The 17257-nt window shown below is 38.7% G+C and overlaps 1 protein-coding gene across 5 annotated transcripts in view; it reads right to left on the minus strand.

The window, feature by feature from the left end:
• The window catches only part of si:ch211-51h4.2 (uncharacterized), a 97202-nt gene that overhangs the window by 28630 nt on the left and 51315 nt on the right, over positions 1 to 17257 (minus strand). For all 5 annotated transcript variants that reach the window (XM_055005883.1, XM_055005878.1, XM_035958165.2 and 2 more), the window contains 2 exons: positions 15726 to 15784; positions 14041 to 14105 (listed from right to left, as the gene is read on the minus strand). In XM_055005883.1, the coding sequence (XP_054861858.1) occupies positions 14041 to 14105; positions 15726 to 15784 (124 nt within the window). The remainder of the gene's footprint in view (positions 1 to 14040; positions 14106 to 15725; positions 15785 to 17257) is intronic.

Consider the following 17257-nt stretch of genomic DNA (forward strand, 5'->3'; position numbering starts at 1 on the left):
TCCCGTAAACTAAAATTGGCACTTGTCACAGCACATCCATCTCTACATACAGAGTCGTCAATAGGCCATTTTAGCTATTTTTGACGAGCAGGCACGGGTAGCTGCCTGTCTAAAAGGATGATGCCAGACAAACACACAAAATCGCACACTCTGCTTAGTCACCGACACAACCATCAACCTGTACTCATCAACATTTTATGGTCTAATCCCAGTGTCCACCTAGTAGGCTGAACTGACATCACAGCTCCAGTGCTTGAATGTGTGAGTTTGTGAGGCTTCCAAAGGGTATATAAGGTATAGGTAAGGTACAGGTATAACTAGGAAAAATGGAACTTACTATCGTGACTGCTGTGTGAAAATGCATCACAACTGAAAAAAAAAAAAAAAAAAAGATTGGCCTTATGTGAGGCCAAGGCAATAAAATGACAGTCTATCATAGCGATAGACAGTGTGGCTACTGTTTTATTGACACTCTTCTGGAGTTCCATTTAAATGCATTAGATGCAAACGACCATTAAAAAAAAAAAAAAAAAAAATCACAAAAAACCTAGAGTCCAGCTCCGTGAACAAACCCACAACATGCTCCATCTCAGGCTCATCAGCAGCCTGTGATCCCTTGAAAAAGGAGCCTCTTCACCCTCTGCTTTTTTTCTTCCAGTGGTTCACATGCAGGTCTTGCAAGGTGCATGACTTTGCAGCAGTCTGACTCTAGTCCACCATCATCACCTAGAAACCTCTGCTGGGGGAAGCTGCGACTGGCAGGGACTAGCACTTGGCTTTGAGAGACAGGGTTCGCAGTCTAAAAACACCCATGACCTTGTGTCCCCCACCATCTCCACCTAAGCAGGACACATCGAGCGGCCTGCTCTGAGGGCTGACAGACGACGTTAAGATGTGCTTGAAAGCCACTCTAAACCTTAAACGCCAAGCAATGCAACAACTCTGCCCTGGTCGCCTTCCATGCACTTCAGAGTTTTACCTGCTTTCTTTATTTTATATATATATATATATATATGAAGGTGAAATCATTCTTTAGTCTTAATTTATTTTTATGTGAATATTTTCTATATGTGTTTCATTCATTGTTGTGTTAACATTAAATACATCAATGCTGTACCTTGACAAACAGGGTTAAGTGGTTAAACTCAAAGTAAGGTGGCAAAATTCAAAATGAACCTTTTTCTCTTGTGTAATTTAAAGCTTATGAATAATTATCAACTATGTTGACTAAAAGTACATTTTATAGTGATAAACTTTTCAGCTATATTGCACTGCCATACCTAGTGTTTCGTTTGCAGTTTGCCGTTTATACAAAAGTCTGAAAAGCCAGGAACATCTGTAAATCCTATCAGTATATTTGACTGGAAACAAATCTACAAAAGTGCAACAAACAACCAAAACAGAGAGCAGCCAGAGCTGTCACTGACATATAAACTTAGTAGCAAATTTCTTCACAACACCATCCATGCATGGTTTGCATACATTTTGTGAGGGTAAAGGAAATTCATATTTATACATCACCAATTTCACTGTTAACTTTGGGCGAGTCCCGCAGGAAAGTGTGTAGATATGCATACTCCTAGAAAGGGCTAATTGCATCGAATAGATTGCAGCAGAGCCCTTTTGCACTAGATGATTTGACAGTGAGACAGCCCTTAGCCCTTGAGCACTTTGCAGAAATGCTATTTAAAGTCTGAGTGTGGGGACTGGGATCGGAAATATACGAACTCTTGGAGGTCACTTAACAGGCTCTAAATTTAGGCTCTCATCAAACTTTCTTCCCTAACAGCAGGAGACAGGTGTTTTCAGCAAAAATACTCTCATAAGCTGACTGCTAACTACTAAACTGCAGACACATTTAGAAACTACAATACATAATGAACAAAGTAGAGCAATTAGCAGCCAAGAGTCAGACACAGTTTCTCTCAGGAGATGGTAGAGCCCAAAACAAAGGCACAAGGAGGATAAATACTGAACACGCATCTATCATGGTAGTCAGATATATGACTTCAAATTAAGAATAATGTGCTTTCTAGCAGCTGGCATTTAATTGCAGATTGTTTGCTAATGTGTACAATTTGTAATGGACTTCTCAGAGCAACTGGAAGTAATGTCTGTTGGACACAGTTAGTATAAAGTCACCTACATTTTACACTCAAGTTTCACTTGACTTTCCTCTTGTTTCGAACAAACAAGTGCCAAACCTTTTCCAGGTAATCTGGCTTCCTTTTATGGAGTGTTCCAGGTGGAGTTTACCAAGTGTGGTACACAGGGAGAAGATTGTGTTACAGAAATCGCTTTTTAAAAAATACCCAATGACACTAATCGTTACGATATTTTTAGCGTGAGATTATGATATATTCCTAAAATATTCTTTGAATCTAATAATTCATTAACTGATGTTTCCGTGTGACCAGTTGAGGCACAAGGAAAGAAGAGAAGCAGAGCAGTAAAACTTCTTAATCTGATTTTACTTCTGCCCTTTAAGAAAATGAAACTGCCCCCAAGCCTGACATGGAAACAGAGACTTATCACTTTTAAAGCCTCACAAGGGCACCAGCATCAATCAATCAAACATTTATCAGCAAGACTGATACATATTACGCTAAAACGAAGCTTCATTTTAGTTAACAGGGCTATAAATCAACACAATGAGGTGATCTTTAAAAGCTGACGTGGACTCTCTTGATAACTCTGAAAATAAAAGCTGGTTATACCGTTTTCATCCACCTGCTACTGTAACACTGTTGCAGAGTGTGTTGATTATTTACTCTGTGCAACTCTACAGGTTCCTATTGTTGTAGTTTCCCATTGCTATACTTGACAAAGGCATCGATTTCCTGGTGCACACCATCTCTCAGTGCTGTGTCTGCTGGGTTCTGTACTGCATAACCTTTGAGCTTACTGTGCCTCCTGCTGCACCTCAAGCTGTTGGACATGTTTGGGAAGAATTTCTAAAGCAAAGACTCCTCTTAAAAAAAAACAAACAAACCAAAAAAAGAGTTTGTTTTGTCTTGTATCTCAACTGTCGATGTCTTTCGCTGTTTTCTGTTTCGATGTAGGTGAAGCCATTTATGTGCCACGGTTTAGGTTTAATTTAGCTGCAGCTCATGTGATAAATGGTAAACAGCAGTGTCTGCACCATTATGCATTCTGAAAACAAAACATGAAGCAACAGTCTAGGGAAGGAGAGACCCATTAATTGGACACTTCCTGCATAAGCCGGATTTAGAATTGACCAGTCAGATGTGTGTAGATGTGAATGGAGTTGTTTTTTGGTGCCTGGTGTCATTTGTGTATGATTTCATCAAGGTTAACCGAGTGGGCAGTTGTGTGAAACAGGGCTGCCCTTTGTTGTGACACTGCTTTAGATTTTTTACACGTCCTGCTGTCCTCGGATGCTGCAGGGATTTTATGAAGCTAAAGGGAAGCTCTTCCTGCAGTACTGAAGTGCCTGTGGACAATGATATGAAAATCAACTTTAACTTTCAGAGGTAGAGACTTCATAGATGTACACATTTCTAATGGAGGCAATGGTGCAGAGTAACATCTAAGCCATATTAAATTAGAAAGAGGGATAATTTTGATGAAAAAAACTTTCAAATATGTAACTTTGAGAATCAAAGTTGTGAGCTTTTAAAGTGTAAATAACCAGATAGAGTTTATTATATACATACATGTAAATGATTTGGCAGGTGTTCCTGCTATAACCACTTTACACATTAATTTTTGATCCCCTTCAATGAATGCAGTGGTTGGAGTGTGTTTAGTAAAAATCGTTTATATCACAGACGGTACATAAAGCTAGATGATGCGTCTCCGCTTCCTCCCAACATACGAAAGTAAAGCCAGAATATTTTGGAAATCGATACTGCCACCTTGTGCTGGGGGAGGATATTTGCAGCCTGCATCTGTACAGCACACACTCCTCATATCGATACAAATCAATGCATAAATAACTAATTGAAAACAAACTGATCAAAAAAATTAACACTTGAAAAAACTTTGATATGGTAAGAAGGGCATAATATGACAAGTAACATTTCAGAAAGATTTTGTTAGCACGTACTTGCGGGTATAAGAAGGCCATTTCCGCTACACATTTCATGAGCCATTCATATGCCACTCCTATCTTCGAGTTATCATTTTTAAAATGCCATTCACTATGAGAGACATCAGCAAGAACTACTATGTAGCAACCTCCCAATGACAAGTTTGAGATTTCCATCATGCAGATGTGAGGATGTGAGTTTGGTTACTTTGGGAAAGTAGTCAATTTAATGGAAGTGCTTGTTTCCCTGTGTGCAAATGCTCCACTCAAACAAGTTTCCCCCTGCGCTGTTGTGCAGGGGGCACTGTTGCTGCATCCTGAGCTCAGAACCGTCCGTGACAGTCATTGGTTCAAAGAAGTGCAAACAAGGCCAAGTGTTTCTTCTCCTATATCACATAATGATAATGAGGCACAGTGCTGTGAAGATAAGGCTGGCTGTGAAAGCAGTCATGAGTGGATGACAAGATATTTTGACTTCACTTCTGGGGCGCTGTCATGTCTTCCAAGTGTATGCAGTCTGCAGTTGATAGTGAATAAAATTGGAAGATTACACAGGAATAATCACTAGGATTTTACACCAAAATACAGATACTTTCCGCAAATTTCACTATCATGAAGTCCAAAAAAGCAGTACGAACCCATATCTATTTACAAAATACATTTTTATTAAGTCTGTTATGCTTAATTTATCCCTGAATAATTCATTAAATGTGCATTAAAGAAGAAAATGACAAAATATAGTCAATAGCAAGAAAGCTTCCAGCGGAAGTGAACATATTTTTTTACTGTTCATAATCAAATTATTCCTGAGAGCATGTGCCTTTGTTTAAATAGAAGAAACAAAATTTTACAGGACGTAATTCTACTTCTGAAAAAATGTGTCAAATCATATTATACAGTCCTTATTGTCACTGAAATGTAAAACAACTTTTTTATTATGATTAATATGAATCTGCCAAGCTGTCAAACTCCCTGTTGCAAATAAAAATCAATTAACTGAGCTTGGTGGGTTTAACATGCTCCAGGTGTGACAACAGGCCATTTTTATGGTAAAATACATGTAGTAAGAAGGATACAGAAACTTGTATTCTGTCATGCGACTCTAATTTCCCCCTTCCCTGTGGCAGCCATTTATAGTATATCTACCAGTAATCTTATAATTAGGTGTCAGTCTAAAAACACAGCTTCTTTGACACCAGTGAGTCTTAATCCAACAACTTTATGTTTAAATTGTCAGGCAGTTTCTCTTTAAAATGGTGACTTGTTCTTCTGTAACAACAGTATGATGGATTATTACTGCTACTACTTAAGTAGTGTAGAAATGTTGCCATGTTGAAGTGCCTGTTTGTTAGGGATCTATATTCATGGGATACCTTTGTTCAATTAACTATTTTGTGCAGGCAACAGAGTATAGAACAGAGTATTATCTACATTGTAACTGTATACTGTACGTACATGTAATGTTGCAGTGGCAGGAGTATTAGTATTAGTAATAGAACTAGTAGTAGCAGTAGTAGTGGTGGTGGTGGTGGTAGCAGTAGTGTAGCAGCACTGTACTAGTTTCTCTTCATTATTATAATTCCCATTAACATTCACATTTCAAATCTCACTCACGATCTTTGCCAAATCACCACCATTATCTTCTTCTTCCTCCCTGTCACTGCCCTCAATGCATGTCTAACTATATAACTGAGGCTATCCTGCCAAATGCTAACAGCATTCACATTAAGACTCTTAATCTCACAAAACGCTGCAAGCAAGTTGTAGCCATTAAATTTGCTCAGATATGTGTAGTATGGGAGACGATCATGGCTGACCAGCAGGCCGAACCAAGCCTCTGATGGGGATTTCCTCTTGGATTGTCAAGGTTTTTAAGTTTGGTGGAAATCAGCCTCATAATCCTTCAGGCTAAAGCTGGTCTTTGAAGGTTTTCTAAAAACAAAAAGTGTGAAACAGAGGATGAATCACAAGTTCTTTGAAACCAAAGGCCATAAAGTTAGGCTGCGGAGAGAGAAAGCAAGTCACAGACAAGCAAGTTTTCTCCACTCTATGCGGCACTGGCTGTTGGTCTCTTTGAAACGGCAGTGCAGAGTGCAGCTCAGAGAGATTTATCCATTCATTTGTTGTGGCTACGCTCGAATGCACCCAACAACACACCATTTCTATTTTATTCTACTAGTCTTTCACTCTGCAGGGTGGTGAACAGAATTATGTCCCCAACGATAATTATCAATCAAAATTATGGTCTGAAAAATGGAGGGAGAGGAAATTGCTTACCAGGACGTCAAGCAGGAACGGGACCCCAAAAAGAAGAAGTGTGATAAGAGAGAGAGGTGAGAGAACTCGAGGGGAGAGAGAGGATTTGCATCTTTGCAGTGGAAAGTATGATGACTTCAGTCAACTTATAGTAAAAAATGGTGTCAGATTTCAAGCATTTGAAGAGCAAATAATGTCAATTCACACGCTTTATATAAACTCTTTCGTTCAGCTTCCATTCGGATTTTACATATTATGAAATGTTAAGAACTTATCGCAGTCTAGTGAGAGCTATGTGACATAAAGAAAGCAATTAGTCCTTTCAATGAATGCCTGAATGCTTTCTGTTTATGCGTTTCATATAGGTTCTACATCACATACCTATACATTTGCAGCTGCAGTTTATTCAGATCTCATTTCAACGTCTGAAATGAAGTGGCAATTAAAGAGCTGCTCACCTGAAATGGGATAGATTATTCAAGAAATACATAATGTTGTTTTGCATAATGCTGATTATGTGCTAACACTCCTAATGGAAAAAAAATGTTTACAGCTATTCCAAAATGCCCCGCAAAGGCAGGGTGAAAAAGCCCTTGTGTCACAAGGAGTGACAGGTGGTAATCATTCTAAATGGCAGCAAAGGCCCACACTTCAGGACTGTCTGTCATCTAAAACACAAGTGATAATGCACTTGTAACAGACTTTAAAGTAAATAAAACAAAATAAACATATTATATAATAGTGGGCAGCTAATTTAAATCAGCCAGTTGTGTCACATGTAAGGTTACGCCAGTCTGCACTCTATCTAAATGCAAGCAGAAGAACGAATGTGGGGGTAGTGTCCTGCAGTAGCAGGTCTTGTAAATGTAACCAAGTGATTGCACACACTTAAAAAATATTTTTGGAGGCAACCTTACAGTGCAGCAATGCATTGCCATTGCCACACTATCCACCATGCATTTCCTTTCACTTGGACACACCAGGAATATCAAACTAACACAGTGGAGTGCCACAGGAAAAAACTGTGTCTTTATGACAATGCATTCTACACTCTGCAGCAACAGGAAAACAATGTTTGAGAAACACATATATGTAGCCCTGTTAGAGGGTGGTATGCATATGAAATAGAACACTTAATTGAAGGCTCATCTACAATAGTTGTCTAAAAGTGCCCTCATAAAACTAAAAGTATAAACAGAGTTTGGGTTTCTGCAGTGTATATGTGCTGACAAAAGGGCCTCTATACGTGTTAGGAGAAAGCAAACCCGTTTGAAATATCTCCAAAATGTTATCATGAATCGATAAATGGAGCTCCCCTGTGAAAAAACCTGCTATTATAGAGCATTACTTTGCCACGCAACACTGCTTTCAGAATCTGGTGTGTAGGTTGTACACAAAACAAAAAAAAAAAGCAGCCAGAAGCTCATAAATCTCAGAGAAGTATCCCAGAGGAGAGAGACTTATTGTGTGGAGCTGCTGTAAGTTGTTTTGCCAGAAGCCGATCAGTAAAGTACACCAAAGGTCAGATACAACCAATTGTGGGGTGTAGCTCTGAAATTTGTCATGAGTGTATGGAGACAATATCACACAGCAGTGCTACAGAGCATTTTCTTGAGTGTCTGTTCAGATTATACCCAAATTTCTTCCATTAGTTAAAAAAAAATTGATGTCAGAGGAACAGAGAGAGGGATGAAGACATAAGCCAAGGTCAGAAATCTTACATTTGAGTTATATTGTATCGCATATGCCTGCCTCATTCATTGTAAAACTGTAGTGTTGGTCCACGTGAAAGCTGCTTGTGTCATCATGTCTTGGTAGATTGGACTGGGCTTAGTGGTGGCTGAGATGTAAAATGTAATGATATGATCTGCTCTACACCGCAAAAAATACTGGATTTATATCCACATCGCTGTCTGACAAACTTAACCTATAACCAATAAACTAACCCATACATGTGTTGAAAACAAATACTGTGCTGTGAATTTGGCATTATTTCCATGTAAACTGAGCACTCAGAGAAAAAGATCACAGATGTGGAGAGTCTTCTTCGAGAACGGGCCAGCAACAGCAGCAGCTCAGTTTCATTTAAAGTTATAAATAGCAAGGACTACAAACAGAGCCTGATAAGAACAGGGCTAAGACAAAGGTTTAGACGGTCTTTCTGTTTCTCATAAAGTGACCAAATCACACACAGTCAATAAAGTCTAAATAGCCTCCACTAATTCTCCAGCAGACGTGGTTCTACTTGTTCTAGTGGGTTGCAGCAAATGCATTTAATGGAAGTGAATGTGCTAAAGAAGATGCACAGGCACATGTTCAGGCACACACACTCATATACAAAGTAAAATTAGCCTAGTTGTGCCAGTCACTGCCAATCACTGAAGACATACCTGCTATGGTCATATGTTCACTATTTAGGATTGCTAACCATGTGTACTGAAGAGGCTGAGCTAAGAGATGGCTGATGGTCTTTGCTCTCTGGTACATTTAGAGTCCTTTGTGGATGTTTGCTTTGCCAGATGGCCTCCTTTCACTCTTGACCACCGTCCTTGCTGCAACTTTTAATGTTTCCTGTCTTCAAGCATCTGCTGAAGGTCTCAGAGGATCTTGCATCTTTGGTCGATGTAGATGGTCTGAGACTCCCAAATGGTGCCGCCGTGTGGTCAAACAGTCAAGACCACAGGTTTTTTGAACACTGACGCAATTTTCGTAATGTTGTGTCTGCATCACCACTGCAACAGATTTGAAATGAAGCAGCCAAAATGTGATTGAAATGTAGATTTTCTGCTTTAATTTGAGGGATTTAACCCTTGTAACCCCAAAACCTGCTAGTGACTTTGAAAGAGATATTATCTTGAAAGAAAAAAAAAAAACAAAACAACCTGGAGCTGTGAAGACAGGATGAAGTGCTAGATTTTCAACTTTTAGACAGCAATTGATGTGTTTCCAAAAATTTACTGAATCTAGACTTCAAATTGTGACAATTTATCAAAACCACTACGTCTCATTGAAAAAAAAAATTGTAAGAATAATCTACTGCACAAAAGACATTTGTGAATTCTTTCTACTTCTAGGCATGGCTGCACTATTTTTTACAGTGGTGCAAGAATTTATTTTGCAGTAAAACTTTGCACATAGTGGGTCAAAATGTGACAGGAAGAGAAATGAAGCAGCAGCCCAGATATGGGGGTAAGCAAAAATACTGCATTAATCATTAAGGAATTACAGTCATTTTTCAAGTCCCCCACTTTCCTTAGGCTCAAAAGTATTTGGACAAAACTAACATAGATAGAAGGATTTGTTTTAATACTTGGATACACGTAATTTGCAGCGAATGACTACCTGAAGTCTGGAAGCTATGTTCGTATATCACCAAAAGCTTAGCTTTCCCCAATGAGATGCTTTACAAGGCCTTTACTGCAGCCGCCTTTGCTTGTCTTGGGGTCTTTCTGCTCATAGTTTTGTCTTCAGTAAGTGAAAAGCAGCTCATTTGTGCTGAGGTCAAATGACTAACACAATCTTTTAAAAACAGCTCAATTCTTTGCTTATAGAAGCTTTTGGGTTTTCTTCACATCACATCTTGGAACATTATCCATCTGTTCTGTGAAGCACTGTTCTGTTAGCTCTGAAGCATTTGACAGCAACTGAGCAGAGAGTAGCTGTACAAACTTTATTATTCATCCAGATTTTTAAAAAGCAGTCACATCAACAATAAACGTCAATGACCTATTTCCACTGGCACTAGCATGACGTAGTCCACTTTCTTTCCTTCTCTATGCTCTTCTCTTCCAATCATTCTGGTCCAAGTTCATCTGGCTTCATCTGTCCTAAGAATCCAGTTTCAGAACTGTTTCAAAATGTTTACTCGCAATCTGGCCTTCCTGTTCTTGAGTGTAACCAGTGGTTTCCATCTTGAGATAAACCATCTATATTCACATTCATGAAGGGCCCTCTTGATTGTAGCCACAGACAACGATACACAAATCTCCTCAAGAGTGTTCTTGACTCGGCAAGATGTTGTGAAGGGTACTGTCTTCACCAATGAAAGAACTCTGCCATCATCCACTTTAGCTGTTTGCTTTGGTCTTCCAGGCCTCTCCGTGTTGCTGAGCTCCCCAGTGTATGTAGAAAATAGTTGATGTGGCAACTCCTAAAGTGTCTGCCATCTCTCTGATAGATTTGCTTTGTTTTGTCAGGCAAATGACGGCATCTTTTACTCATATCAATAGCCCTTTGAACTGCATATTGAGAGTTTCCATGAACAGCTATCAAAGTCAACACTTGAAGTCATCTCCAAATCTTTTATCTCTTTGATCATTTATGAAAATAACAATAAAACCACATCTGCCTCTCAGGCCATTTTACCTGTTCAAATAGAGAGACTACGTAAAAAAAATAGCTTAATTTCATAATTCATGCAATAATTATGTTTAAACCCCTTGATTTAAAGCTGAAAGTCTACACTTCAATCCCATGTTGACTGCTCAATTTCAAATACAATGTGGCTGTGTTATAGTGGTGTTAAATTATGAATTTGAGATGAAGGAAGATGACTTTTCTAAAGTTACAAATTTGAATAAAGTCCTCTTTCTAGGGTGCCTTAGTAGCTCATGTGGTTGAGTAGTGGCCATATCTGGTTCTCCTGTCTGTCTTCATCTGCTCTATAATAAACGCTCAAATGTCCTCCAAAAAGTAATCTTTAAAATTTTACTTTCTGAGCCCTTTCACAATATCTAGGCATGCCAGCTTTACAGTCTCTTATTCCTTAAAGAATCACTCACTAAAAGCTTATTTCTCATCAAAATCGTAACAATCCAGTGCTGTTCCTTAAAATGCTGTTCCCAAAAGTAAAATAAGTACTGTACTTGGAAGGATTTCAATAAATGAAACAATCAAGACCTCTTGAGAGGTGAAAGCTACAAAAGCTTATGTTTAATGATAACTGTGCCTAGAAGAATGATGATGATACTTGAAAATACGTTTATGTATACAGTCATGAAAAAAATATTACAACAACCCTCATTTTCTTCAATTTCTTGTTCATTTTAATGCCTGGTAGAACTAAAGGTACATTTGCTTGGACAAACATAATGACAATAACAAAAGTAGCTCATAAGAGTTTCATTTAATAGCTGATATCTAGCCCTTTTCCGCGGTTTTCTTGATAATAACCAAAATCAAGTTCTTACATCAATAGCTATTGCATTGTACTGCCAAAAACAGTGCTTTTAGGTATTCCATGTTTTCTTTTCTGTCTCTTTTAATCACACACACTACTTGATTGCAAAACCATTGTTTCTGATGTCTACAGCCATGCATCTTGTCATGCTCTCCACCAGCTTCTGACATTGTTCTGCTGTCACAGCAGTCCATTCCTGTTGTACAAATTCAAACAAATTTGCTTTGTTTTTGGGCTTGTGGTTCTCCATTTTGAGTTTGATGATTTTCCACAGGTTTTCAGTTGGATTTAGATCTGGTGATTGAGCAGGCCAAGGCATGGTTCCAATGTTCTGGTTCTCCATCCAGGCTTTAACTGACCTTGTCGTGTGGTAAGGGGCACTGTCTTGTTGGAAACTCTAGTCAATCGAGGCAGGAAAGTATTTTCCCGCTGATGGAAGAAGAGTAGCCAAGTACACGACCTGGTTCATTCACCCTTCACACAATTGCATTTGCCCTGTTCCACTCATACTGAAACAACCCCAGATCGTCACTGATGCACCCCCATATTTTATTGTAGGGGCAGACAGTCTGGCTTGTAGGCTTCTCCAGGCTTCCTCCTAACCAGTAAGTTTGCTGGAGTGGACATCAACTGAAAATTGGATTCATCACTGAAGACAACCTTAGCCCAGTCATCAACAGTCCAGTCCTTGTGATCCCAGCAAAGAGAAACCAGGCTTTCCTCTGCCTTTCCTTGATGAAGGGCTTCTTCCTGCCCTGTGTGACTTCAGACCAGCTTCAAGAAGTCGCTTTCAAACTGTCCTCGCCAAACTAGTCACATTTCTCCACAGTGTCCACTCATTTTTAAGGTCCTTGGAGGTCTGATGACGATTCATGACACAGGAACGGATGCATGATCATCTTGTGGGCTAGAAAGACGTTTCCTGTCGCGACCAGCTAGCAGTTTGATAGTACCATGTTCGGCTTGTTTTTTCTTGGTGTAATGCACAGCTGTCATGGAGATCTTCAGTTTTTTGGCTACCTGTCTCTCACTCATGCCAATTTCCAGCAGTGCCAAGATGGCTGCCTTTGTGGCTTCACATAATTCTTTGTTTTAGGCATTATGTGAGAGCTGACAACTTCTGAGTTGTGCTACGGCTTAAATGCAAGCAGGAAACCACTCTGGGTCTTTGCATGTGCAGTTCTGCTTATGATATGAAATGGCCTCTTACATACCATGGAAATACAATTAAGCTTAAGCACGTCAAATATCACATAAAGAATTATGCAATCAGCTGCATTTCTTGTCGTGTTCATTGTATTCTTCAGCTAATGTACTTTTAGTGGTACCAGACATTGAAAGGAGCAAGAAATTGAAGAAAAAAGGCGGTCTAGTAATTTTTTCCATGTCTGCATATTTGCCTATAAGGTATACTATATTAGGGCTCACTCCAACTGCAGATGTTCCTAGTTGTTTATTCAAGCCATTAGATGACTAATCATCACATACAATACATATTTTTAGAGGGCATCAGAAAGTGATTTGACTTTCAGGGCTGACAGAGAAGGTTGTAAGTAGGCTAAAATTGCTGCCACCATGCTACATTACAGAAAAATTCAAAACCACAGCTAATGAACCTTGTAAGTATAAATATTAGATGCGCTCACAGAAAGTAAGCCACAGAAACATCAGGAAAGTGGTAATGATTCCGGGTGTGTGAAAAAAACAGCAAGCAGACGGAACATGTTGTTATTAATCATCACATAGTACTCCTCGGGTCGACAAAGTGCAGCCTATCTAATAACCACAGAGTCCAGGAGAGTAAAGGATAATGTCTGTCTGTGACTGACTTGAATGGCTAAGTGTTTTCACTCCCTGGGCCCTGGGGACTTAAAGTTTGTTTAATCCTGCAAACAACTGACTAATGACAACCAACTGGTTGACTAAGACTCCCTTCACTGACTAACATTTGGTCAATTATTAGGGGGCGTCTCTAGTACTTATCAGTAAAGAGGTAGGACAACTAACCCTCTGAGCCATCCTGGTGGCACAGTTTAAAGCCAGAAACTGTACAAACAGAAAGAATCATTGCATTTCGAACTTCGCACCAGTCCAGGAACTACTCAGCTCTGAGATGCCGGAAAATAAACTTAACTGTCAGCTGTCATTTTGAAGATCCCCAAATCTAAATTGCTTGTTTCCATAACACGATTCTGGAGGAAAAATGTAAAAAAAAAAAAAAAAAAAAACAAACAAAAAAAAAAACCCTACAGTCCTAAGTCCTACGTAACTCAATAGAGTTCAAAAAATCAGAAAAATTCAAGAACTAAACGGCAGAATCTGTTTACACAGGGCAGATAGCAAACAAGTATGGGAACAAATTTAAAAATTAAGTAGTAAAATAGGTATAGTGTCCAGTATTGACAAAACCATTAAGTGCCTAAAAATGAAATTTGAAATTTGTTATACTGAATAGAAGACTTATTTTTTAATATTCTCTACTTGTATGGTTGTGACAGGAACAAAAAAAACAGAAACAGCTTGGAGGTCACAGGATAAAGAATTATGTACTCACCAGAGGATGTTCAGCACAGTGCAGGTTGTCAGACCTCCAAGCACTGCTCTCCGAAACCACAGGATCTGGACACGAAGAAAACACATCACATAGTGAGAAACATCCTACTCAAGCAAGTTACAGGAGAGCAAGACATTCTCATATTCTTAAACTACAACACAACACTTATGACAGTCAATAATATTATTGAGTTTACCTAGTGTTAACAGTACATACAATGTACACTGAAGTTGGTAATCCCTATATTTGCATATAGTTGTGCATTTACTGTCCACACTGCCTTTTTCAGGCCTGTCAGGGACAGAGAAGCAGCTGCTTTCAGCAAAACACCTCGTGGACCTGACATTGTCTTTGTCCATGTTGAATAAAATATCTGTTCAATGCAAAATATCCATCTTCAAAGACAATGACCTCGAAACAAAGAAAACACTTTAGAAATGATGATACATTCCATAATGTTTCAGCCAGTCAGATGTGGGTGGCTATTTTCTCTTAAGCACACTATGTTATTCTCACAGCGGTACTGAGAAATTACAGTTGCAGAAATTGCACTCAATGACAGAGAAGCAGGAGAATTTAAAATCAGGGTACTTATTTGTCTTGGGAGCAGTAAGCGCATTCCCACCCACCTGCATTTACACACATTTCAGTTTGAGCAGCGTGCGACAAAAAACTGCCAGAACATTTAAATTATGATGCACATGAAGCCTGTGATTTCACATCTGATGTGTTGATTTTGCTTTCAACAACAGCTGAGGACATAAACAATTAGATTTTTCCCATTGCCAGGTTTGTGGGAAACTGGGTTAAACTGGTAGAAACTTGAGGTTTTAGCCAGAGCCAAAGGAAAATCACCAGTAATAATATAATAAAAAAAAAAAATACAGATATGTATATTAACCAGGTTTGCTAAATAGGCATAACACTCACATAACTCATAACTCAGGCATAACAGACATTTTTGTTTGTCAAAAATTCAGAAATAACAGAAAAATGTATTAATTTCTGTCAGCAAAGGCAACAGATACATTGTCTTTACTGTAGTAGGGTAGCGGTCATGCTTAGTCACCTCCAAACAATCTTTCTGAGTCAGAAAAAAAACTCTGAGGGGTGTATCTTTATCTTTCATTAGTATGAGAGGAGTGGAAGATCTTTGAATAAACCTGGTTTGTAGTACCACTTAATATTACTGAAGTACATGCTTCTTAGTTGCATCCATTTTACTACTGATGGTGAGACACAGTCAACAGGAAACAGCAGCTCCAACCAATGTGAGCATTAGGAAAAGTACTGAAATATAGTGTGCTAAATGCACTGAATTTAAAATCTGACATCGGCGCCTTTTAAAGAACAGTCATACAGTTCATGTCTCCACAAAATCTACTTGGATCTGCTTTAAAAAGTATTTGTTTACCACATTTCATCAAGTGCTAGAAATAAACAGCCGGAGCTTCCCGGTATGTGATTCGGTGATGTTGACCACTGAGCTGCTAGGCTGGACCGGCCTGCATCCATATTAACCAGTCTGTCTGAGAGATTTACAGTTCTACAGCTCCCCACAAGCTTCAGTTTATCTTTCACAGAGTGCTAATGCTGAAGAACACCAACATCGTGCTACTGAGCTATATCTGGATTCAGTACACTGAATCCACAGATAAGCATGTAGCAGCACAGACTAGATTTACCTGTGTCTTGTTGTGTGAGATCTGTGAGAAAAGCAGAGGCATCACGTTCACAATCCCTCCTGTTGAGGCAAAAACAAACCAGCAGGTCATTCTTACAGACACTGAAATGGTACATCCAACTATGAGCTTCTTGTAATGTTCACACAACTGTATTTGTGTACACCAGTGTCACATCACTGTTGTAACTGCAGTGATGAAAAAAAAAGAGCAATAACAGAAAATATCCTCTCAGAGTTACCAGAGACTTGCAGGAAAATTAAGAAAATATGACATTATTGGCATTATGAATGTTTTATTGGCTTACTTCTTTCTATTAATCTGATGCATCTGAAAATGTCAGCTTTATTCAGACAGGCAATAGGTCGGACCTAATAATACATTTCAATCTCTTTCAACATGAACCTGAACTGCATACAGTCACACTGACAGACAGACGCACACAAGCGACATAATTCTGGTTGTTTGTAGAAGCTTTTCTTCTGAGTTCATTGAACACCTGGATACACCAGAACACATATGAGCATCTTCATGACAAGGAAGTTGCACTGGAGACAGAATCAATCAGGATTTAAGTTCCACTCTGTACTTTTCTTCACTTCAGAAAGACAAGCTGAGTCACACTTTATAAGCTCCTGTTAAAACATTTTTTACATGGATTTAGATTTGTTTCATTGTTTATTAAGGTATTTTTATGCATTATGTAACCTGATGTAGTGTCCAATCTAGTGTGTACTACAAATATCACTAATGTGTACATGTATGTATGTTACATCAACATAAAGTGACCTATGTCTGAATGACAGAATGTCATCACTTGTCATCACCAGATTGATAATGCAGCAATGTCATGGATGCTATGTCTGAAAATGACTTTATTTTTCATATTAGAATTATGGATAAATTCTCTCCCTTAAGCCCACATGTAACAGAAAACCCAGTAAAGTCATATTTGTCCAAGCCTGTATATGGACAAAGTAAAATATACAGAAAATATCCCCAAAAAATCCAAACCTTAGAGAAAGTTCAATATTCAGTCAAGGCAGAGTTTTTAAACCCTCATTTCTGACCAAAATGACTTTGTACAAGTTTTATTGTGTCTCTGCAAGTCAGTGTCATCTAACTTTGAAATGATAGTTTCCTCCCTTGTTTGAAGTAAATTTTTTCTAATATTATAGTGCTTTCTCTCTTTAGATATCCCTTTAGAGGTGTCAGTCTTTATAAGCTGCAGTGAAATGGGTTTCACCCTGCTTTAAGGAGCAGCACTGTATTAGTTTTGGTTTCACTGGGTAGTTTTAGAGTCTCGTCATAGCCTGAATGTTGTTTAAGAGGCTTTCAAATCCTGACCAGAATCCCAAGATAAATGTAATCCTTTTTAATCTTAATAAAATGATTTAAAATTGTGCTATATACTGTTCCACACAACTAGCAATGACAAACTGCAAAGCAGTTGTCATTGTTGGCAGTTTGCATGTTCAAATGGCCCTCTGAAGTAATGGAAGCTGGTACAAACTACAGTCAGAGCTGTCACAGAG

Source organism: Amphiprion ocellaris, chromosome 2 (assembly GCF_022539595.1).
Source record: "Amphiprion ocellaris isolate individual 3 ecotype Okinawa chromosome 2, ASM2253959v1, whole genome shotgun sequence".
Classification (NCBI taxonomy): Eukaryota; Metazoa; Chordata; class Actinopteri; family Pomacentridae; genus Amphiprion; species Amphiprion ocellaris.